The sequence below is a fragment of the Uranotaenia lowii genome, chromosome 1, assembly GCF_029784155.1.
Source record: "Uranotaenia lowii strain MFRU-FL chromosome 1, ASM2978415v1, whole genome shotgun sequence".
NCBI lineage: Eukaryota > Metazoa > Arthropoda > Insecta > Diptera > Culicidae > Uranotaenia > Uranotaenia lowii.
Window position 1 is genome coordinate 4,667,242 of NC_073691.1, and position 25,854 is coordinate 4,693,095.

General features: G+C 38.4%; 1 protein-coding gene across 3 annotated transcripts in view; it reads left to right on the plus strand.

Annotated features, from left to right (window-relative positions):
- LOC129753316 (echinoderm microtubule-associated protein-like CG42247) overlaps positions 1-25,854 on the plus strand; it is a 128,901-nt gene that overhangs the window by 44,849 nt on the left and 58,198 nt on the right. The window contains exon 3 of one of the 3 annotated variants that reach the window (XM_055749119.1): positions 22,907-22,960. The exons of the other annotated variants lie outside the window; for them this stretch is intronic. Within the exon in view, the coding sequence (XP_055605094.1) occupies positions 22,907-22,960 (54 nt within the window). The remainder of the gene's footprint in view (positions 1-22,906; positions 22,961-25,854) is intronic. 3 annotated transcript variants of the gene reach the window in all.

Here is a 25,854-nt window from a genome sequence, read left to right on the forward strand (position 1 = left end):
TTCGCTGGCTGAAATAGAAGCGGCAATCAAAAACATGAAATCCAACAAAGCACCTGGGATCGATTGCATCCCTGCTGAAATGCTGAAAGCCGACCCTGCCCTATCAGCACAAATGTTGCACCGTCTTTTCGCTGACATCTGGGATACTGCAACATTCCCGGCCGACTGGATGCAGGGTATCCTCGTAAAGGTCCCGAAGAAAGGAGACCTGACAGAGTGCGGTAACTGGCGAGGCATAACGTTGATCTGTACAACCCTCAAAGTACTCTGCAAAGTGATTCTGAACAGGATCCAGGAGAAAATAGACGCTACACTCCGACGGCAACAAGCTGGATTCCGATCTCGACGATCATGTGTGGACCACATCACAACGCTACGAATCATACTGGAACAAATCAACGAATTCCAGGACTCCCTTCTGCTGGTGTTCGTTGATTTCGAAAAAGCATTCGACCGATTTAACCATGAAAACATCTGGGCGGCTCTAAGGCGACGAGGGGTCCCAGAGAAACTAGTCCATCTCATCGAAGCACAGTACGAGGCATTTTCGTGCAAGGTCTTGCACGACGGTGTCTTGTCCGAACCAATCCCGGTAACTGCTGGAGTGAGACAAGGGTGTATTCTATCACCGCTACTTTTTCTAATCGTAATGGATGAGATTCTGATTGGATCGATTGACTGTGCACCGAACCGAGGATTGCCGTGGAATCCTTCAACAATGGAGCAACTGAACGACCTTGACCTGGCTGACGATATTGTTTTGCTCGCCCAAACACAACCAGATATGCAGAGTAAACTCGACGACCTCACCGAAAGTTCCAAGGCAGCAGGTCTCAAAGTCAATGTCGGAAAGACCAAGTCGATGGAGATCAACACAGGAAATCCCTCCAGTTTCATGGTAGCTGGGCAACAAGTTGAGAAAGTGGAGTGCTTCCAGTATCTTGGTAGCCAGATTACGCCTGATGGTGGTACCAGAAAAGACATCGAAACACGGATCAGAAAGGCCCGATTTGCGTTTGCGAGTCTCCGAAACATCTGGCGGTCACGCCAGATCTCTCTACGAACAAAAATCCGAATCTTCAACTCAAACGTCAAATCCGTATTGCTGTACGGGTGCGAAACTTGGTGCACATATGCGGTAACGACGCGAAAACTGCAAGTATTTGTAAACCGCTGCCTGCGGAATATCATCCGCGCTTGGTGGCCTGGCAACTGGATCTCGAATGAGGAACTACATCGCCGGTGTCATCAAAAGGCGCTAGAAATCAAGATTCGGGAACGTAAGTGGAGATGGATTGGGCACACGCTGCGAAGAGATGAAAACGAGATTTGCAGAGAGGCGCTAGATTGGAATCCAGAAGGTCATCGAAGAAGAGGCAGACCCAGAAATTCGTGGCGGCGAAGCCTAGCCGCTGAAATCCGAACTGTCGACGAGAATCTTGACTGGGACCAGGTGAAGACGCTGGCTCCGGATCGTCAACAGTGGAGGTCTTTTACCACGGCCCTATGCACCGGAGGATCGGCGCGGGATCATTAAGTAAGTAAGTTATGGTCATGGTTGCCACATGTACAGATTTATCTAGACAGGTACAGATTTTTGAGCTCATTTTTGGTGCAGAATGTGTACGTACAGATGACAGATTTTCAAAATTTGGTACAGATTTGTACAGATTTTTTGACTTTCAAAAACTGAAAAAAGTTTCTACATTTCGCTATCAACCAGTCTATTGAAAACATACAAAATAAGTCAAAAGTTAGCCTTTATTATTCTGACGATAGGAGTTCCTTACTGGAAAGTACACGATGGAACAGTTAGAATTCTTAATTTGCTAATAATAAAATATCTGATTATAATCCCCCACTCGTCAGCAGTGGTTGAGCGCATTTTGTCGCAAGTTAATGCCAATAAAACCAAAGTTCGTAATCGTCTGAATGTTGACACATTGGACGCTATAATATCCTTAGAACGAAAAGTTATTTAAGATCAAATGGCGGATCGAAAAATATCGTATTAAATATGACGCTCAAAAATCGTTTTAATAATAGGGGAGATGAGGGCATAACGAGCACCCAGGGCATAATGAGCACTCCTTTTTTCTACATAAGTACGTATTTTCTTAAACAAATTTTCATAAGAACTTGTTTCGTACTACCCATAGTATTAATTTTTCAACAAAAAAGAAATATCCTTTTCATCTTTACAGAAATATTTAATAATAAACAGCTAGGTTCTCAAGTGACGAAAATATTATAATTTTTGAGCACCACAAAATAAGCTTTTATGACCTTTAAATCATCTTGATCTGAAATGTACGTACTGCAAACATGATCTACACATTGTTCCTCAATTTTCAACATCATAAAATTTTTGATTTTTCACTTTAATCAATTTTAAAACGGGTTTTTACTTTAATTTGCTCACTAGAGGCGAACAGAGCACTTTCAATGGAGGCATAATGAGCATTTTCTGCCGGGGAATCTAGCAGCGAATTCAACTCGATGATGTCAACTGAATAATAGAGCTACAGCTTGGCTTGTTTCGTCTGTCGATTTAGCCTATTGGTTTGGTGTCGGAGAGGTAATCAGTATACTCGAGTTCGATTACTGTTCGAGGGGATTTTTTTGCACATACCATTCATGATTGATTTTTTTTATTGTTACATTATATGGCTAATAGCATCAAAGCATCATCCGTCAAACAAAACACCAGAAACATAATGTATGAGCATGTGTTAATTCTTTGAATTCTACAAAAAGACCTAGATTATTTTGTTATTGCTTGGTTTGATGAATCTACGTCTCACCGTTTAGTGCAATCATGATCATGAATGATAAATGAAAAAAAAAAAAACACCTCGACCAGGAATCGAACTCGAGCCTACTGATTACCTCTCCGACATCTTACCAATAGGCCAAATCGTCAGACGATACAGGTCAAGCTGTAGCTCTATTACTCAGTTGACTTCATCGAGTCGAATTCGCTGCTAGAATCCCCGGCAGAAAACGCTCATTATGCCTTCATTAATGGTGCTCATACTGCCTCGGGGGGTTTCTCATTATGCCTCTACAGTGACTGGTTTTCTGCTTTAGGCAAAAAATTTTAAAATGCATTTTTGAACGTTTTTATCTACTTTTTCAAGTTTCATCCAATTAGGCAATAGACTATTTGAGTGTCTGAACACGAAACAACGATGTAATTCACATATCACAGCTGTTCTCTATGGTTAAATAAGTGTTTTCCTTAAGGTGGCCATTATGCCCCCATCTCCCCTACTGTGTATTAACATCATGAACATTAGGAATTTTTTTATATAAAAAATATTTTTAATGTCAGTTTTTTAAAGAGAGAAAATAAAAATGATTAAATGAGTTTCACAAAAAGTGTTTAGCTAAAAAATTGTACTATGTGCAATAAAGTATCTATCTTTTTTAAGATTAAAAATAATAAACAAAATCTTCACATATCAACACGTTCAATGCCGAACTTTGTTTTCTTTGGTACAGATTTTGGTACAGATTTTTGAGTTTTCGGTACAGATGAAAAAAATTTTTTCGATGAGCGGTACAGATTTGGATGTGGTAACACTGCTTATAGTAAACATGAGAATCTCACTTGACTGACTTCAAGTAGGCGTGGCCTGGCAAGAACGTCAACATTTTTGCACTGTAATGAAGTTTTTTCAAGAAGTAAGAATTCAGCTGATTATATGTAGCTGCGAAGGTGAACATAATTGTGAAGTACGCTGTAGCAAAATGGAAAATCCCTTGGATAACTGCATACACGCGCCGGAAAGATATGAGAAGAGGCAATTCAACTTGAGAAGTTTTGGTTGCAATATGTAGGTCCCAGTATCAAAACAGCATCAGCACTGATTCTGCCAACTAAAGATGCACAGGTCCGAATCGGTGGAATTGTGTCCTTTCGATGACAACTTTCTAGTGAGATAATAAACTTTTACAGAAGCGCGTAGGACTTATCACTTGCCGAATTTTAACTTGACTATTTCGATCGTTAGATATCACATTGACCAAAGTTCATGTGGTAAAATCGTTTGAGGTGACCCAGGCACTTATTCTGCGCCGCGCCTGGGGTGACGATATTTAGTTAAGTAACTTTACCGACACGGGACTCTAGTCACCTTAATCCGACAGTCGATGTCAGTGAAGGGACAGAGGTTTATTCCCAAAGTTTATCGGAAGTGCATTTCTCACCTAAAGCGACTCCTGTAATCGAGTGACTCGACATTCACGCGCGGCTTAGAATAAGGCCGCTAGAAATTCTAGAAGCGAAGATGATAGATTTCATGAAGGTACAGAATGCGAGTGATTTCATCAAGCGAAATCCGAACCTTTCGATTGGAGAAGAGGTAAGAAGGCTAAACTTTTTTGTTTTATTCGTTCAACAGACAAAGAAACAGGCCGAACTTGATGTATAAAAGTTTGAGATGCTGTCCACCGGGAATAAAATAAATGCGGTGGTCAAATCGTGCGCAAAGCAGTTGAACAGTTGGCCAGATAAAATATTGTAAATTTCGATGGGCTGCGAAACGAAGTTTCGAGCGGGGGCACTCTTTTATTGCAGAAAAAATGTCAGGAGGGCCCGTGTTCAGTTTCCGGAATTCTAAATTTTTCAAACACTATGAGTGAGGGCAGCATACCAACAATCTCAACTCCCATTGTCATAGACAGCGTTTGTTCACGTTATGTTCAGCAGTTTGTTAACTTTCCAGAAAAGCGATGAACTACTACTGAATACATTTAATGAAAAAATAAAATAACATTCGCACATATTTTTTACCAAGCATTTTAAACCTTGCTACCCCGTCTTACTAAAGTGACCACTCCACACAGGTAGCTAGGGTATCAGAAGCAAAAAAAAGGGCAAACCTCGCGTGCTCACTGGAAGTCTAGTCCCGAGCCGGACCGCGGACCCAGAAGAATCAAACCGACCGACCAACCGACGGATTGAGAAGTGGACCGAAGAGAAGAAAACAGCCAGCCCGGATTTCTTCAATCGATATTTGACCGCTTTTTGGGCTGGCTTGCAAGGCAAGGTGGAGCACAAAAAGCAAACTCCTTCTTGACCGAAAGAATTTTAGCACACACATGCATGCAGCAAGCTAGAGAGAGACTCTACAGTAGTTAGTTTCCCTTGTTGACGTTATTTTGGTAGAAAGTTTTAGTTTGAGAGTGCAAAAAATAATATGGTAGCGCAGTCCTGCAATCCTTGCTTTCAACTTAATTCAACAGCGGGGCACGAAAGCGGGAAACGGCCTACCGGCTACACACGTACATACCTATGTTACCTACATGTGGACTTTCGATTCTAATTAGGACCGAATTGTGCTGCTGCTGACCGTGGAAATCCGTTTGTTTTGAATACCAATGTGCAATTTAAAATAGAGGCATGGAAAAAGGAGATTCTGCTGGATTCGTTGTGCAATTTTGGATGCGCCTGAATTCGGCCTGCACGTTGCTGGTGCCGTTCCTAATTTTGGCAGCAATTGGCGTTTATTTACTTTTGCAGTTGATCTTTGACCTTTAAACAGTTAAGGGTTTTGCAGTGACTATTCTTGATGCAGCATCTATTTGCGTATATGAATGTTAAACATTCTGGTTGGGGTAGCATATAATTTAACAGAAAAAGCGACAAATTTGAATAATATTCATGAATAACTTTTGGAATTGGCTGACAAATTCGCGAGGTTTTAACAGAATGTTTAATTCATAAATTTAACTAGTTCCATGAACAATCACATGATTCGAATTTTCTGTTTCTAACTATAGTGAGCATCACAATGTTTTATTTGATTATTTAGCGGTTAGCACATCGGACATTGGTCGTTGAGCAATAAAATGCGGACGCGACGCACTCGACATTTTTTGCAGCCCAATTCAGCGATCCCTAGCAAGGCTTTCCAGAATTATTGATACGAAACCAGGGTGTAAAAAACCAAAATAACATGTATCATTCAATTTCGGTGGCTGAGATATCGAAAGGAAGCCTTAACTTTCTGCCAGTCATGAATTCGACTGTTCTCTAGAGTCGGATGGCTGGAAATCTCTTGGAAAACCCGACTGATCCGGGCCTGGATAGCCGTGGCCGAAGATCCAAGGAGGACTTACTTCAGGACGACTAACCTAGCTCAAGACATCACGCGCTCCGATTTTGATGGCCGAACAATTCTATCGGAGTTTTGGCGACCGGCTATTGTTTACATTCGGAATCGGGACCATCGCTTACACCGAAACAAATAGTTGAATACGAATAACAAGTTTTTACTTTTACTTTTTTTACCTTACCAACCCTATCTATTTCCCTTGAGTATAATTTCGACATTTAAGTGCTTCGTTTTTTTTTAAACGGAAAGCATTAGTGTCTCCGTTGTAAAATATGAAAACGAAGGCCGGGGATAAACCCTCCTGAGGAGCATTTGGAGGATTCAGGTAGGTCTGATCTTTCAAATGCGAATCACTCTCAGATGAATGATCATTCCTCATCATCCACTGCGGAGAGTAGAACAATCCGGCTCCGACAATACGTAGACAGCCTGGCCCTTGGGTGGTTTTCATTCGGCCCAAAAATGGTAAGCACCTAAATGTAGCTCAGATCACGAAAGATTTGGCGAGGTGGTCCTCTGCATCCAGCGTAACTAAGGTGCGAACATCGAACAATCGAAAAATACTTAGCGATAGTTAAGCAGAACCTTAAGAAGATCCAAAAAACTGTTAGCAGCACGAAGCAGTTCGAATCAAACCGACGTTCTGCGACGGATAATCGATTGGCAGGTGTCGAACAAAAGACTCGACTATTTGGACTAAGTCGACCAGAATTTTAAGTGTGTTGTGTCATGCTTTATGTTTTTTTTGCATGGCATCTTCCTTTTTAAAAGTGAAAATTTTCTTCAGCAACGAAAATAATTTCGTTATAATTATCTGTACATAAAATTTGATAAAAATCTCTTGAAGATTATTTGTGTTATATCAAAATCAAGGTTCATTTTGTATGGGAGCCTCCTTCTTTCCTCATTTAGATGTGAGAGGAATTTTCAAAATCCAACAAATCATCCTACCTACGTAGCATAGGGCTGAGGTAAAAGATCTCCATTGCTGACGATCCAGAGCCAGCGTCTTCACTTGCTGCCAGCCAAGGTTTGTTCGACAAATGTGCGAATTTTAGCGGCTAGACTACGCCGCTTCTTCGATGCCCAGCTGGATTCCAGTGGAGCGCCTTTCTGCAAATTTTGTTTCCATCTCTTCGCAGCGCGTGCCCAATCCATCTCCACTTACGTTCACGAATCTCGGTTTCTAGTGCCTTTTGATGACACCGGCGATGTAGTTAAAGACTAAAATCTCTCAAAACATTTTTTTAAATGTTTTTTTTTTATTTTTCTGTATGGAACCCCCTCTATCATTCAGCAGAAATTCGTTACGATTACAGAAACCACGCTCAGCCTCGAAAACTTCCGGGTTTCAAATTTACGGCTCCTAAAGTTTTATTTTACACGATAACAACCTTCAAAAGGTCCAAACCCAATTAAACCTTGAAAATTGAACCCACCCATCCACAGTATTGGAAAACCACTCCCGTGACCGGAAGAACCTTCATCGATATCTCATCAGCTTTTATTGGTTTTTAATTATGTGAACCACTCCCATCATCGGAAAAAACTATGACCTGGCCCTTAGCAGCTAAATGCCGTTACCGTTTGTTGGTTCCTCCTGCTGGACCGGGAAGCTAATTACTACCGACGAACATAAATCTCAATTCCGTTAGCTGATGTTTTTGCTTGCTGATGGAGCTTATTGGAAAACATTCTCACTTACCGAGCCTCTTCCGCTTGATGATGATGATGATTATGACCGATGAGGACGGACGGCGATTCTTGCTTTGGGTGCGGCTCAATCCCGTGACCTCCACCTCACTTGAAAAAAAAAATGGGAAAAGAAATCCATCATCGTTGGAAATCAAACTGGTTCTCGTACATACTTATATTACGGTTTGATTCTTTCAAACTCCCTGGGAACTCATCTTTTCGCGTTTTTTTATACATACCTACACGTTTTCCGCAATCCAATTTTCCGCTAATGGTTTCCCAGGCCATTTTTGTTTTCGACTTATAGGCTTGTGCTCAAGGTGTGGTCCAAGGACGGGTTGCTTTGGTTCGGAGAAATTAAAAAACAAAATACTAAAGAGAAGAGATTTATATTTAATTTATGACTATCTGAAGGACTTTCATATGCCGTGTGAGTGTGAAGAGCTCTAATTGGCATGAACCGCCATGATTTGGCGAAAAATAGGACGTTTTGGACTTTGGTTTCTTTCTCTCGAGTGAAACGGGAAAACGGGGTCGCAAGGGCACCAATTTCCGTTTCGAAATAGACGCCATGTTGCTTTCTGCTACTTGGGAGAAGAATGGCTTTCACTTTTTCCCCCCACTGCCATTCCATTCGGGGGCCTCCAGCTTCTCACTTCTTCTGCTGCTGCTGTTGGAAAAGTAGTTGATGAAGTACTTTCTGCTCCCGAATTCTCCTCTGATCGTTCACCATAGATTAGACTCCCACCACAGGCCAAGCAGTCGAAATTGGCGTGTGCCATGTTGTGTTGTTTGTGTAGTCCGAAGCATTTGGGGACAATTTTCGTGCTCACCAACGTTATGGGAAATAGAAGGCATTGGGTCTAGAATTTCAAAGAAACTAGAACACTAGAACAACGTGACGATGACGACGACGACTGCTTTGATGTTGCTCGTATCCAAGTGTGCGTGTTGGAAAAACTGTTGTTAAACCGACGATCAGTTGTTGACAATCTTACCCCCACTTCAACCAAAACCCGAACTACTAGTACATGGGTAGTAGTTAGTTAGTTAGTTGTTTTCTGTTTTTCGGGACCATCAGAGATTAGCATTTCCTTTCGCCGGGAGGTTTCCTTTCAGTACGGCTGGTGAGCTGTGTGAGTGTGGTTTGGTGTGGTCCCGCCGAGTGATTTCCAGTCAGTTTTCCCTGTGAACCTGAATGAGAAAAATATAAACGCTGATGGCCTTGTTGTGTGATGAATCCGGGTGATATTGACCGTTTTGTGTAGCTAAGCCGTTCGAGAAGAAGTCAATGAAAGTTGAGGTTCGCCTACTGGAGGTATGTATTGGGGTTCGCCATAGTGAAACGTGGTGTTCGAGATGAACAGTTTTTGTTAGTTTTGTTAGGTTCGAACCCGGGTTAAGCATCTCCTTTCAATGATTTCTAATACTGTATTATCGTAGACTGTTTTCGGGAGCAGAGTAAAAAAGGCGCTTTTTGATAATAGATGGCAGCACCGGTGAATGGTAGACATGTCAAATGAAATGCTAGGGCATTCACCCAAAATTTCAGTACGTTTTGACCGCAAACTAAACAAAAGTCCGTGCTTTGTCAGGTTTAAAATTAGTATATCTACTAGGCTCTGGAAGGCTCAAGCTCCATTCTTCAAGCAGCCTAATTTTTTCAAGTAAAATTTTCATTAAGGGTAGAAGCAATATCATAATATTAATTTGAGGAATGTAATAATTGAAATGTGAATATAAATCGAACGGTATATTTTTCTAGAAATTGTTTTCATTGTGGTCTCATTTTAAAGCTGAATAGCCTTCTACCGAGCTTTGACTATGGTACTTGAAAGTTACGATAAGAACATAAATCTGGGAGCTGAGTAAAACACTGTAGATTCTTAATTCAAGACTGAATTAGCTTTCAAGTGATCGTTTTTCGAACTTTAGATTACTTGAACATTTGCAAAAAGTTCGGGTTTTTCTCAAAAGTATAGAGGAAAAAACGCTATCTATTAGGTTGGTTTCGATTCTATTAGTGGCGTGGTAGCGCTTATAATTAAAAGCAGTCTTTCGGATGATGCAGGTATCAAAATTCTGCACGAAACCATATCTGAGAATCTCCGGAATGAATAGAAAAAGAACTCGAAAAAAAAATCGGCAATTTGAGTTTAAATGATAGATTTTGCAAAGTTTCGATTTTTTGACCCTCACAAATCACCAAAAAGGAATTAAAACAAATTGGAAAGATAGAAATTTTAATGTTGGGGCTAAATGACCTAAAAATGCATAAAAAGTCGAAATCTGATGTTATCTTGAAATGTTTTTTGTCATTCAAAATTTCAAAAATTACGTAAGGGGGTCGACTTTCTGGGACTTCCGGAAAACGGCCGATTTTCCTAAAAAAGTCCCAAAAAGTTTCATACTAAATAAGTCCTTTGAATATATGGTCTAATTAACGACTCCCAGAGCTGGCAGGTATGTTACGCAATAGAAACAATATTATTCCGTTTGATTAAAATTGCACAATCGCGGTGGCTAGTGGTGTTAACTCTATTGAAATTCCAGAAACCCATTTCAGAATCACAGCTGCACATTCCGAGGCTACTTTCATTGTCAATAAGCCCCGCCCAATCATAGCTACATGTTCAAAGGGTCATGTGTTTATGGATAGACTTTCAATCTTCTACTTCTTTGATTGGTTAAGGTTAATAATATTGATATATGCGTCTAACTACCTACATATATCCAAATTATCACCTTAGGCTTTCTAGTAAAAGATCGACTTGTATATAATGGTGAAAGAATATAATGTTTTTTTCCGTAATTTAATGATCTCACCGATGTTTTTGTGTTGATCTTTTCATCCTTCACGTTTGGGGATCACATTTCTAGGAGACCGGGAGTAGGTATCTCCACTGACCACAGTATCACGTTGCAATGTAAACGACTCAGAGCAGATATCTTTAGATTCATTTAACCTTATAAACATTCGGATGGGTACAGGTTAGACTGCCCCAAATGACCCGACTTTTAAAAAAGTTATACGCTGCAGGCTAAAATTGATCCTGGGCCTAGTACAAGATCTCATGCCAAATTTGGGCCAGATCGGACCACGGGAAGGGGTCGCTCAACGAGCCTTAAGTTTGTATGGGATTTTGAGACATTTTGTTCGAGAGGAACATGAAAAACCAGTTTTTCGTCAATAACTTTTGTCTCCTTCGACCGATTTCTTTCAAAAACGGGTTTTCTTGAAGCCTAAATTATGACAAATATTTCATCCGAAGGTTGCATTTCAATTAAAGTTAAGATAAAAAAGTTTTTAAGCTTCAAAAATTGGCTAACTTTTTTAAGGGTGATATTCATCACTGTTTTAATGAGGCGACTAAATGTCCGACCAGAACACTCAATGTGAAATACATGCCGTTTCGTCAAATAATGACCAATTTTACCCATTGTTGTTGCGCTCGATTGCAATTTTTTATGTTTTTCTAATATTTGAGTTTGGATGATATTCACTTGATAGTTCGGAAAGAAGTAAGACCAGAAAAATGCTTGACAATTTAAAAGAAAAATTGCATAACCACAGGGGCTTAGGAACATGACTGGACGATTTGTGATGCCAACAAAACGATTCACCCTCATTCTCTATTAAAAGAAAGCTACAGCTAATGTAATAAAAACGTGAGAAAAATGTAAAAGGACCTCTTTTCGAAAAATTGTCATTTTATTGGCAGCATAAAGCGTTGGTCCATGTGTTTTTCGATCTAAAAAAAAATGTTGGCGGTTGAGTCGTCCAAAGGTGGAAATATGTACAATAGACTGCCCCAGATTTGTATTCAAAACCTGTGAAATGTTATGCGCTGCAGGCTAAAATTGATTCAAGTCCTAGTACAAGATCTCATGCCAAATTTGGACCATATCGGATCACGAGAAGGGGTTGCTCAAGGAGCTTGAAGTTTGTATGGGATTTCGAGACATTTTGCTCGGAAGAAACATGAAAAACCTGTTTTTCATCAATAACTTTGGTTCTCGTTGGCCGATTTCTTTCAAAAACGGTTTTTCTTAAAGGATGGTATTCATCACTGTCAATGAGTCGAGGCGGTCGAACATATTGACGCCTCATTAACAGTAATGAATACCACCGTAAAAAAGTTAGCCCATTTTTGAAGCCTAATAACCTTTTTTTTTATTTTAACTCTTATCGAAATGCAGTCTTCGGATGAAATATTTATCATAGTTAGAGCTTTTAGAAAAATTGTTTTGAAAGAAATCGGCAGACGGGAACCAAAGATATTGATGAAAAACTGTTTTTTTTATTGGCATCACAAATCGTCCAGTCATGTTCCTAAGCCCCTGTGGTTATGCAATTTTTCTTTTAAATTGTCAAGCATTTTTCCGGTCTTGCTTCTTTCCGAACTATCAAGTGAATATCATCCAAACTCAAGTATTAGAAAAACATAAAAAATTGCAATCGAGCGCAACAACAATGGGTAAAATCGGTCATTATTTGACGAAACGGCATGTATTTCACATTGAGTGTTCTGGTCGGACATTTAGTCGCCTCATTAAAACAGTGATGAATATCACCCTTAAAAAAGTTAGCCAATTTTTGAAGCTTAAAAACTTTTTTATCTCAACTTTAATTGAAATGCAACCTTCGGATGAAATATTTGTCATAATTTAGGCTTCAAGAAAACCCGTTTTTGAAAGAAATCGGTCGAAGGAGACAAAAGTTATTGACGAAAAACTGGTTTTTCATGTTCCTCTCGAACAAAATGTCTCAAAATCCCATACAAACTTAAGGCTCGTTGAGCGACCCCTTCCCGTGGTCCGATCTGGCCCAAATTTGGCATGAGATCTTGTACTAGGCCCAGGATCAATTTTAGCCTGCAGCGTATGACATTTCACAGGTTTTAAATTTCCCATACAAATTTGAGGCAGTCTAGTACAGGTGAATCGCAGGATGAAAAATTGATCGCAGCAAGCCTAGCATTTGCGTAGACCGCATAAAGGCCAAATAAAACACATCACAGCCGATTTCTCCTTATTCGTTCGAGGCTTCAATTAATTTATTTTTGTTATTCTTGTACTTCTAAACTTTCCACACAGTGCTCCCGGACACTCGTCACAACCAGCGCTTCCCCTAACAACCCCTAGCTTCCACACGAGAATAAAATATGAATTCAATGTGTAAACACTCCGTTTCTGCAGCTACCGGGTTGCAAGTCTTTTTGTGGAATAACACTTATTCCCCTCTAAATTATCGGAACTTTCATTAGACACTTCTGCACTTCCTTCCACTTAAAGCCATTTTTAGTTAGTTCCCAGCTAACATGAAATCGTAATGGAAATGGTAATCCAAATCGAATATTAAGACATTTTCAATAACCATCGTAAACGTCGGTATTGAGTGATTTTCTATCATTCACTTACGACAAGCTTTGCCAAAGAAAAGTTGAGTCGGATAGCAGTTTAGTCAACTCGTAAATATGTCTCCAAAAAGTTGATAATATGCTTATTTGACATTTAAGATTTGAGTGAACTGATTTACGATAGGTCCTTCAATTGACACTATGCGGTCTCTTCCTTTGACCGGTTCGTAAAAAGTAAATCTCGCCTATAGACCTATAGCGTGGATCATATCAACTGATGATTTGGCGTCGTGGTAAGATATCGGAAAACGAACTCGGAGGACTGGAGTTCAAATCTCGGTCGAGGATTTTTTTTTGTTTATTTTGCTTTTTGTGAGAAAATCGAATCGTTGGAATCTTGTCATTGTAGATATATCGCCTCCAATTTTGTAGCTATATGCTATTTTGGTAAGTTTAATACAATCTTTTCATCTGGTATATTTGTTTGAATAATTTTGTTGTTACTGCGTTATACCTTCATAAATGTTTGCTGGGTGCCCGGCTGTATTACGTTCTGAAATTAATAATTTTGTAAAGTTTTCGTGGACGGCAAGAAAAACGCGCGTGCGATTAGTCATCGCCTACTCCGTCCTTCATGGATTTCTAAGTCATTTGGTATCAAAAATAAAATATCGATTTTCAGGTTTTCCTTTGGCCCATCCCATACGTGATTTTTGAAATTAAAAAGTCGATTTTTTTTTATCGAGATAACACCAGATTCCAAATTTTTATGCATTTTTAAGTTATTTGGTATCGAAATAAAATTTAGATTTTCCCAATTTCTTTTGGTCCTTAAGTAATTTTTGAAATCCCAGAGATCTTAGAAACTGATTGACTAAATTTTTTTTTTTATATAACCTATTGTAAGATGTAAGTTTTTTTTAAGTATCAGGATATTTTTTAAATAGAGTGGAGACTCCAGAAAATAAAAATAGATGAAAGACGGTTTTAAGATTATTTTATTTATTTACATAGTATTCCGTCTTACGACATAACTTGACGAACATAATTCCTAAAATTCACTCGGTTCATAGCAACCGTTCTCCAATTTCTCGGGCACCCCACGTTCGCTAGATCACGCTCCACTTGGTCTAACCACCTCGCTCGTTGCGCCCCCGCTCGTCTTGTTCCTACCGGATTCGTAGCGAACACCTGTTTTGCAGGACAGTCGTCCGGCATTCTCGCAACATGTCCAGCCCAGCGTATCCGGCCAGCCTTCACAACCTTCTGGATACTGGGTTCGCCGTAGAGTCGCGCGAGCTCGTGGTTCATCCTTCGCCTCCACACTCCGTTCTCCTGTACGCCGCCAAAGATGGTTCTTAACACTCGTCGCTCGAATACTCCGAGTGTACGCAGGTCCTCCTCGAGCAATATCCATGTCTTGTGCCCGTAGAGGACAACCGGTCTAATAATCGTCATATACAGGTTACACTTCGTGCGAGGGCTAAGTCTTCTCGACCGCAGTTGCTTGTGGAGTCCATAGTAGGCACGACTTCCGCTGATAATTCGCCTCCGGATCTCACGGCTGGTGTCATTGTCTGCGGTCACCAGTGAGCCGAGATAGACAAAGTCTTCGACTATCTCCAGCTCGTCGCCGTCGATCGTGACCTTGTTATTACTGGACAAGCGGGTTCGGTCGGTCTCGGATCCGCAGGCCAGCATGTACTTCGTCTTGGACGTATTAATCATCAACCCAATCCTTCCTGCTTCGCGTTTCAGTTTGCGGTAGATCTCCTCCACCGCCACAGATGATCTGCCGACTATATCAATGTCATCGGCAAAGCAGATAAGTTGACTGGATCTGTTGAAAATCGTGCCCCGCATTTCGCACACCGCTCGTCGAATAACACCTTCTAGCGCCACGTTGAACATCATGCAGGATAGACCATCACCTTGTCGAAGCCCCCTGCGCGATTCGAATGAACTCGACAATTCACCCGAAATTCGCACACAGCACTGCGTTCCATCCATCGTCGCCTTGATCAGTCTGATCAGCTTCCCGGAAAAGCCGTTTTCGTCCATGATTTTCCATAGCTCGTTACGGTCGATCGTGTCGTATGCGGCTTTGAAGTCGATGAATAGATGGTGCTTAGGGACTTGGTGTTCACGGCATTTTTGGAGGATTTGCCGTAATGTGAAGATTTGATCCGTCGTGGACCGTCCCTCCATGAAGCCGGCCTGATGACTTCCCACGAATCTGTTTGCTTGTGGCGTTAGGCGGCGAAGTAGGATTCGGGACAACACTTTGTAGGCGGCATTGAGGACAGTGATCGCTCGGTAGTTCTCACAGTCCAATTTGTCGCCCTTCTTGTAGATGGGGCATATTACCCCCTCCTTCCACTCCTCCGGTAGCTGTTCTATGTCCCAGATCCGGATTATCAACCGGTGTAGGCAATCGGCCAACCTGTCCGGGCCCATTTTGATGAGTTCAGCTGCGATGCCATCCTTCCCAGCCGACTTGTTTCTATTCAGCTGGCGAATGGCTTCCTTAACTTCACTCATCGTTGGGAGTGGCTCGTCTTCGTCGTTGGCTACGCCGGCGATGTACCTTCCCCCACCGTCTTGATCTCCTACATGTGCGCCGTTCAGGTGTTCATCGAAGTGCTGCTTCCACCTTTTGATCACCTCACGATTGTCCGTCAGGATACCCCCGTCCTTATCCCGGCACATTTCGGCTTGCGGCACGAAGCCTTTGCGGGATGCGTTGAGTTTCTGATAGAACTTTCGTGTTTCTTGGGAACGATGCAGCTGCTCCAGCTCCTCGAGCTCTTCCTCCTCCAGGCGGCGCTTTTTCTCCTGGAAAAGTCGGACTCGCTGCCTCTTCCGCTGTCGGTGATTTTCCACATTTCGACGGGTGCCTCTCTGCACTACTGCCGCCCGCGCGGCATTCTCTTCGTCCATCACCCTCCTACACTCCTCGTCGAACCAGTCGTTCCGTCGAGATCTCTCCACATAACCGAGGACGTTCTCCGCAGCACTGTTGATGGCTGTTTTGATGGTATCCCAACAGTCCTCGAGAGAGGCTTCGTCAAGCTCGCCCTCTGCCGGCAGCGCTGCTTCGACCAATTGCGCGTAGTCTGCCGCGACCTCAGGTTGCTTCAGTCGCGCGATGTTTAACCGAGGCGGGCGCCGGTTTCGCGTGTTGTTCACTACGGAGAGTTTTGGGCGCATCTTCACCATCACCAGATAATGGTCCGACTCGATGTTGGCGCCCCGACAAGATCTGACGTCGATGATGTCCGAGAAGTGCCGGCTGTCGATCAAAACGTGGTCGATCTGTGATTGCGTTTGGTACGGTGATCTCCAGGTGTACTTGTGTGGGAGGCGGTGCTGAAAAAAGGTACTACGTACGGCCATTCGTTTGGAGGCGGTTTTAAGATATAAACATAATTGAAGGAAAAATCTGAATCCTATAGATAACACTTGAAATCTTAACTTTCGATTATTTATATGAGTCTCTGGTTTTGATTAATGATTAAAAGCTAAAATACAGGTAAATTTGAGATTCCGTTACTGAACACAAATGTAATTCAGGATTCAAAAATCAGCTTAAAACATATTGAAATAGAAATCATCGAGGACTAAATTTAAAGAGATATGTAGCAGGTTTAAAAAAAAAGTCGAACATTAAGCGAATTTAAAAAAAGATCTTATCAGGGACGAAAAACAATAAAAATTTCAATACCGTAAGGTAAGTGGTGGCTCCAGAGAGCAATAATAACTATCTAAAAAGAGTGTTCGTGATAGAAAGAGAATAATTTCCCGAGTTTAAAATTAATCTTTAATTTCAATTCGAATTCCGAATTGTATGCCAAATGTATTGCTAAATTCATGGTCAAACTGGTCTAAAAAATGTTCGAAAAATCTGAAACAAGCGTCCTGACTGTTTAGCGTTTTCGTTCATTTTCCACTGGTTCAGTGGTAAACATTTACCGATGATACCATTTCGTCTCATGATACGGCTACAGCTACAACTTCCGACTCTTGAATTGCTGGCTGACCAATCGTTTCCCAGACTTGTACGGAGACGATTGTCAAAGACTTCAATAAATAAATAAATAAATAAATAAATTATGTCCTAGGCACAGTCTAGTTGTAACTGGACCAGGAAGTTGTCGAGATCCACCATGAAGTATTTTCATTTCTCAGAGAGATCCAAACGATTAACCGAAGTGCCATTGGATTTGACGGTGTCTTTGGGAGTTTGTTTGTCATCCAGCTCGAAATATTATTGAATGTGCAAGAAATAATTGAAGATTGAGGTTTCATCCGACTTTTATGTATCAAATTCTGAATAGGTCGTTTAAGTCGATTAAGTCGGCAGTATAACCCTTTGGCAGGGTGTCATCATTGCCTCAATTCAAAGCTTATTTCCATTGAGCGTCTGCCAGGTACTTACAACTAAATATGTTTGTACCGTCCAACTTCTCGCTTCAATCAACATTGACCTCGTTTGATAGATTGCCGTCGTCGTCGTCGTCGTCGTCGAAGGTACCGAAATAGCTTCCTAACTGGCCTCTCTAGAGGTATGAAAGGAAATCGCTTTCGTTAAGAACAACAACAACAGCAACAACATGTAATTCAAACAAACATTCTATCCCAGCTGAGACTTCGTCAGTTTCTTCGTCAGTTTTACTTAGGGACACAAATCGTCCGACGTCCTTGAGCTGTTCCACATATACACCTTCTTGCTTAACACGAATAGCTAGAACCTAGCCTAGCCGGACAACAACAATCGGTCGGTGGTGAAAATTAACACCCCTACCTCTGGCCCTTTTCCAAGGGTTCCCCCGTTGTTCTCTACACATGGAAATTTTCGTTATCAAAACGAATGAATCTGTGCTTTGCGCCCCCACCAGCACCTTTCCAAGAGCTCACATCAGCTGGATTCCTCAAAGGGGAAGTCGGGTTATTTGGGAAACGTTAATTTCAATTTTAAAAATTGAAAATTTGTATTCCAACAAAGTTTACTAAAGATCATAGTGATTAAAAAAAATTGTTTAGTGTAAAACAGTTAAGTGAAACATTTTACACCGTCCTACCCCAATGACCTTCTTTTTCGTTTATGATTTAATAGCTTTTTCGGACCGTCCAGGCTTTTTTTACGACTTTTGATCCGAGGGCGACTTCACTTTCAATGGAATTTTTCATTCGCTATTGTGTATGTGTCCGGACTATATAAAAATTTAAGTCAGTTGATCACCCTATGGAGCCACCTTTTAAATCCTTTATTTTTTCAATACTATTTTCAAACTAATCTAAGCAAGCATTCGTTGAGAATTACAAAAAAAATCATACCCTGTGCCCCTTCAGACTTTACCCAGAACGGTACGACCAATTATTCAACGTCCGTTGTCCAATTGGTATAGATTTTTCGCTACGAATATTCACCTAATCAGGCAATTTCTTTTAACGGGGGTAACCCAAAATAAACGCAACTTAAAAAAACCAAACAGAAGGAGTATGTAGGAAAGAAAACAAATTTCTGTTCTGTTGCTTACTGACCGTCAGGTCATTGTTGTCGTGCCGAGTCCGATTTTTAGTCGTCTTCGTTGGAATTCGGCAAGTCTTCGAAAGCCGAAACATCACGAAGACACTTCGTTTTGAGAGAAACCAAAAAGCAAAGAGAATGAGTGAAATTCCGAACCACACAATTCTCACATTCTCATTTTTTCTGTTTTGTGAGAACCACCCCAACCACCAATACACACGTAATTGTTGTTTCCCTTCTACCAAAAAGGGGAGGAAAATTTGTGTACATTTTTGTTCCCCCCATTCCAAATTGGCTCTTATCAGCACCACTAACATTTGACTGCTTTTTCATTTGCGCACTAGAGCTCGAATGTTGGTGATAATTTTTGTCTGCGGTGAACCAATCATATGATCGAAGCCGGCAGAAGTTCGGGTGACATAAAGTAGGATGCCATGACAATTTTTGCTCATCCTTCCGATTGGTTCATCTTTTACAGCTTTATGGGGCGGTAATCGATGCTGAATGAAGAAATTTCAACGATGGTATAGGAAGCGACACGGGAGTTTTTTTTTTTTGGGGTTTTTAAAACACTGAAGAAATTGTTGAACTGGAACAGCAATTGAACAAAATAAGAAAAAAAAGGAAAAAATAAGACAAGAATGCAAAAAAGCGAAAAATAACCTGACAAACTGAGACAAAAATCGAAAAAAAGCGAAAAAAAACGGAGATAAAAATGCTATAAACAGATGACAAAAATGGGAGAAAATCGTGACAAAAATCGTGAAACATTAGTCTAAAATGATTCAAAATTTAAAAAATGAGTCAAACGTGAATCAATAATGAGGCAAAAATAAGTTAAAAATAAGATGAAAATGACAAAAATGTTGAAAATGACAAAAATGGTAAAAATGACAAACATTACAAAAATGACCAAAAATTACATAAATGAGACCAGAATGAGACAAAAACGAGATAAAATGAGACAAAAATGAAGCAAAAATCAGAAAAAATAAGACAAAAATGATAAAAATGAAGCACAAGAAAAAATGAGACCAAAATAAGACAAACATAAAACAAAAATTAAACAAAAATGAGACAAAAATAAAAAAAAAATTAGACAAAAATGAGTAAATAAAAGTAAATAATGAATCAAAATGAATAAAAATGAAAAGTAGTCATGAATAAAAAATGAGCCAAAATGAGTCAAATGACAATCATGACAAAAATGACAAAAATGACAAAAATGACAAAAATGACAAAAATGACAAAAATGACAAAAATGACAAAAATGACAAAAATGACAAAAATGACAAAAATGACAAAAATGACAAAAATGACAAAAATGACAAAAATGACAAAAATGACAAAAATGACAAAAATGACAAAAATGACAAAAATGACAAAAATGACAAAAATGACAAAAATGACAAAAATGACAAAAATGACAAAAATGACAAAAATGACAAAAATGACAAAAATGACAAAAATGACAAAAATGACAAAAATGACAAAAATGACAAAAATGACAAAAATGACAAAAATGACAAAAATGACAAAAATGACAAAAATGACAAAAATGACAAAAATGACAAAAATGACAAAAATGACAAAAATGACAAAAATGACAAAAATGACAAAAATGACAAAAATGACAAAAATGACAAAAATGACAAAAATGACAAAAATGACAAAAATGACAAAAATGACAAAAATGACAAAAATGACAAAAATGACAAAAATGACAAAAATGACAAAAATGACAAAAATGACAAAAATGACAAAAATGACAAAAATGACAAAAATGACAAAAATGACAAAAATGACAAAAATGACAAAAATGACAAAAATGACAAAAATGACAAAAATGACAAAAATGACAAAAATGACAAAAATGACAAAAATGACAAAAATGACAAAAATGACAAAAATGACAAAAATGACAAAAATGACAAAAATGACAAAAATGACAAAAATGACAAAAATGACAAAAATGACAAAAATGACAAAAATGACAAAAATGACAAAAATGACAAAAATGACAAAAATGACAAAAATGACAAAAATGACAAAAATGACAAAAATGACAAAAATGACAAAAATGACAAAAATGACAAAAATGACAAAAATGACAAAAATGACAAAAATGACAAAAATGACAAAAATGACAAAAATGACAAAAATGACAAAAATGACAAAAATGACAAAAATGACAAAAATGACAAAAATGACAAAAATGACAAAAATGACAAAAATGACAAAAATGACAAAAATGACAAAAATGACAAAAGTGACAAAAATGACAAAAATGACAAAAATGACAAAAATGACAAAAATGACAAAAATGACAAAAATGACAAAAATGACAAAAATGACAAAAATGACAAAAATGACAAAAATGACAAAAATGACAAAAATGACAAAAATGACAAAAATGACAAAAATGACAAAAATGACAAAAATGACAAAAATGACAAAAATGACAAAAATGACAAAAATGACAAAAATGACAAAAATGACAAAAATGACAAAAATGACAAAAATGACAAAAATGACAAAAATGACAAAAATGACAAAAATTACAAAAAATACAAAAATTACAAAAAATACAAAAATTACAAAAATTACAAAAATGACAAAAATGACAAAAATTACAAAAATTACAAAAATGACAAAAATTACAAAAATTACAAAAATTACAAAAATTACAAAAATTACAAAAATTACAAAAATGACAAAAATGACAAAAATGACAAAAATGACAAAAATGACAAAAATGACAAAAATGACAAAAATGACAAAAATGACAAAAATGACAAAAATGACAAAAATAACATAAATGACAAAAATGATAAAAATGATAAAAATGATAAAAATGACAAAAATGACAAAAATGACAAAAATGACAAAAATGACAAAAATGACAAAAATGACAAAAATGACAAAAATGGCAAAAATGACAAAAATGACAAAAATGACAAAAATGACAAAAATGACAAAAATGACAAAAATGACAAAAATGACAAAAATGACAAAAATGACAAAAATGACAAAAATGACAAAAATGACAAAAATGACAAAAATGACAAAAATGACAAAAATGACAAAAATGACAAAAATGACAAAAATGACAAAAATGACAAAAATGACAAAAATGACAAAAATGACAAAAATGACAAAAATGACAAAAATGACAAAAATGACAAAAATGACAAAAATGACAAAAATGACAAAAATGACAAAAATGACAAAAATGACAAAAATGACAAAAATGACAAAAATGACAAAAATGACAAAAATGACAAAAATGACAAAAATGACAAAAAAGACAAAAATGACAAAAATGACCAAAATGACCGAAATGACCAAAATGACAAAAATGACAAAATTACAAAAATGACAAAAAATGACAAAAATGACAAAAATGACAAAAATGACAAAATTTACAAAAAATTACAAAAAATAACAAAAATGGCAAAAATGACAAAAATAACAAAAATGACAAAAATGACAAAAATGACAAAAATGACAAAAATCACTAAAATTAGACATAAATGACAAAAATCACTAAAATCACTAAAATTAGACATAAATGAAAAAAAAAAACCACAAAATTGGCAGGGCCATCTATGAGCAGCTAGTTTAAGTAAATCATGTGGCAATCTTAATCGCCTTAGTTCTTTTATTCTTGAAATGAAGCTGTTGACTCAATAATTAGATTGGTACTTCCTTTCGCGCAAATTTCTGCTTCAGCTGATTCAACAAGACGGTTTTTGTAATGTTTTACGTATACGGTCTAACTGCGGTGGTGAAACTACACCAAAAATGAATATATTTGTTCGACAACGATTGTTTGAGTTTGGCATTAGCATTTCCCAGACCTGTTATTGGGGTGGAATATTTCACACAGTCTTTAACACGTCTCCATGTTGGGAAATTTGTTCGGCTACGCATATTATTGAGGTTATGGTTAACAGTAGGGCACACTATTCCATTCGGAGCGGAACCGTTTTTGTTAGCCTTCTAATAATAAAGTTATCGACAAAAATAAGAAAAACTCAAATTTTCGCCCTCGTTCAGTATCGTTTATCCCACAACATTCGTCTGGTTATTAACACTGATTAATTGGAGTATTTTTTCTGTTTCTCTTCTCTTTCTATTATGGCCCTCTCTCCTATTGCTTCTAATTATTGGTTCTGCTTCCTCCACCGCGCGGCTAGTGTCCTTTTTTCGATAATGCCATGTCCAGGGGTGATCTACTCTACAACACCTGGGTGAGTCCGGATTGTTTTGAATGCATTGCACATACCCCTGTTCATTTTTTTCGCCTTCCTGTTAACCTAACCCAATAAAATTTAAAATAGGTTTTTCCTAAATTTCCCTCCTCTTTATCGCCTTGTAGTTCAACCGTAGTTTCATAAAAAAAATCGATTAAAATAATTTAAATTCTATCGTTTTATTTCTCACCTCCAAAAGAAGGTTTCGGCCAATCATTTATGTTAGAGCACTGTATTCATCCTTCCGAATCGGTACGTATTCCTTCAAAAATTCTCAAGAATGACAGGTAACAAAGTTACGATCTCTAATTGCATCCCATTACGTTGCAGCAAAAGCCACATCAATTTGAATATTTTCAGGGGCACGGTGCACCAATGTCGGTTGAATCTCATCTGTTTGCGTTGAATTGCCGCTAGACTCTAAAAGATGGCGCCACCAGTAGTACAGAACAGCTGCGCCATCATGCTGATGGAGCTGGTGAAAAAAATCCTCAATGGCGTGTGGCGGCAATACATGCCTCATCATTATCACATAACTTGTCCGGCTTAATGATGTGTCCGACTGACTTCCCCCCTCCTTTTTTGTCCTCCCAATCTCACTTTATCCTACACAAATCGGAATGAGCCCTCTCCCGGGGAATTCCCCGTGAGTCTAGCTCGAGCCAGCAATGTCCGGCCGTTAGTTATTTAGTCGGTTAGTTGAAGAAGCAATTTCACTTTCTCTTATTTCAGTTCGTGATTTTGCTGTTTTCCTCGCAAACATTCATTATCTCCGATCTAGGTTTCCGTAATAAATTAAATCCTTTCGTTTGTTCTTATTGCTTATTACCCCGGGACCGATAGTCCGGATGGCCTCTATACAGCAGTGGAAGAGTGGTTTGGCAGAAGGTGGGAGACCTATATTATCCGTAAGTCCGTCAAGGACTGCGGACGGTGAACTTGTCCTCTTTCTTTTTCGCCGCGTTCAAGTCGCGTGTTTTCACCCTTCCTTTCCGAATTATTCCACAAACGTTCTCGATTCTTAAACCTAGGTAATATAAATGGCATTCGGTTTTGCTAGGCTATTCACAGGGAAGAAGAGGAGGGAGATAAAAAAGACTCACGACCAAGTGAAACACTTTACGATGGGGGAATAATGGTTTCTGCGGGTTGGGTCCGGTCCGTTCTTCGTCTATTCCGTTGATGACCAACGGAATTTTTGAGTGACCGCACTACCTCGTCGTCGTTCGACTCCTGTGTTACCCTCTTTTTCAACCATACGATGATACTTTCCTTGGACAAACTTAGAGAAAAAAAAAGATTACCGGAATACCATTCGGTTCGAAAAAATATTTTCAGGTTTCGTTTGGAAAATTGTCTCTACCATCTTCGAGAAATCACAAAGTTACATAAAAACAAATTTCAAAATCAATTTCGAAACGAAACCAACAAATCATCATCTTAATTTTTTGAATTAGATAATATTTTAATTAGCGTTTAAATTTCAATTTTAATATGAGCGTTTAAAAATACTGTTTGGTTCGAAAAACGGTCCACGTAATTTCAGGTCATCTTACGGGTGGAAAACTTTCTCTATCCTTTGAGAACCATTTAATTTAAACTATCACTTAATTTGTGATCAAGATTTATAATTTCGTTCGTTTTCCGTTGTTTTATCATCTCATCTTTTGCTCATCGAAAAAAAACTCTCAATAAATAAATTGGAGCCGAACCCCATTCAAGTTAGGCTTACATAAAAGTACGCCTACTTTGATCGAAAGTTGACGAACTTCCGCCCGCAAAACGTCTAATGAACTTGAGTTGCCTTTAGAATGACTGGCACATTAGACTGAGTCAATTTGGTGTCATTTTTGAATTTCTTAAATCCTGGGGTCTACAAAGCTTCGTTTTGGTTCAAAACTCATCCATGATTTTCTGCAGAATGTTCAAGTAACGTTTACATAAGTAAATTTGAGCTTTAAGGTTTGTATGGGTAAATTGAATATTTTGTACTGAAAAATTAAGATCATTTTTGTTCCTTCTCTGGAACCAAGCCTATTGGTTTTCGTGCCAATTTATTGATTCTCTAAAGAAAGTTTTCCGCTGAACCACTTTGTTGAAGGCCGTACCTTCGTATCTAATTAGGTAAAAAGTTATTAACTGTTTAACAGGGGTATGTCTTTTGGCATTGAAAAACAATAACTTTAATTGACATCACTGCTGGTGCCTCGCGAAGTATTGCATGAAAAGTAGTCATGCAAAACCTCGCTAGGCAGTGATGTCAATTGAATTTATTGATTTTCAATTCCAAAAGACATTCAACGCCTCATTACTTTTTACTCATTACTTTTTTTCTTATAAAATACGAAGTTACGATCTTAGACAAAGTTGTTCAGCGGAAAATTTCCTTCGAAGAATATATAAATTGGCACAAAACTCATTACCAGGCTTGGTTCCACAAAAGAAAAAAAGTGATTTTGATTTTTCAGTACAAAATATTCAATTTTTCTTATTACAAACATAAAAGTTCAAATTTACTCATGTAAACATTACCTCAAAGTTCTGCAAAAAGTCATGAATGAGATTTGAACCAAAATGAAGGGTTTGAGAAATTCAAAAATGACCCATGACAAAATGACAATGCAATGAATTAGTTCGGTATGTTAGATATCGGATGTGCTGAAAATTTCACGAAAATCCCTTCAGAATCATTCGAGTTGTGTTATTTCCTCGCCTACTGCAAAAAGAACCGAAATTACAAAAACAGTAGAATTCAAAACAAAAAAAAAACCGAGTAAAGTTCCTGAAGTATTGTCAAACACTCAGAAAAATACTATTATGTATGCCATAAGATTCTCTTATGAAGTGGCGCCATAAGTAAAATTAATGAAATTCATAAGATTGTCTTATGA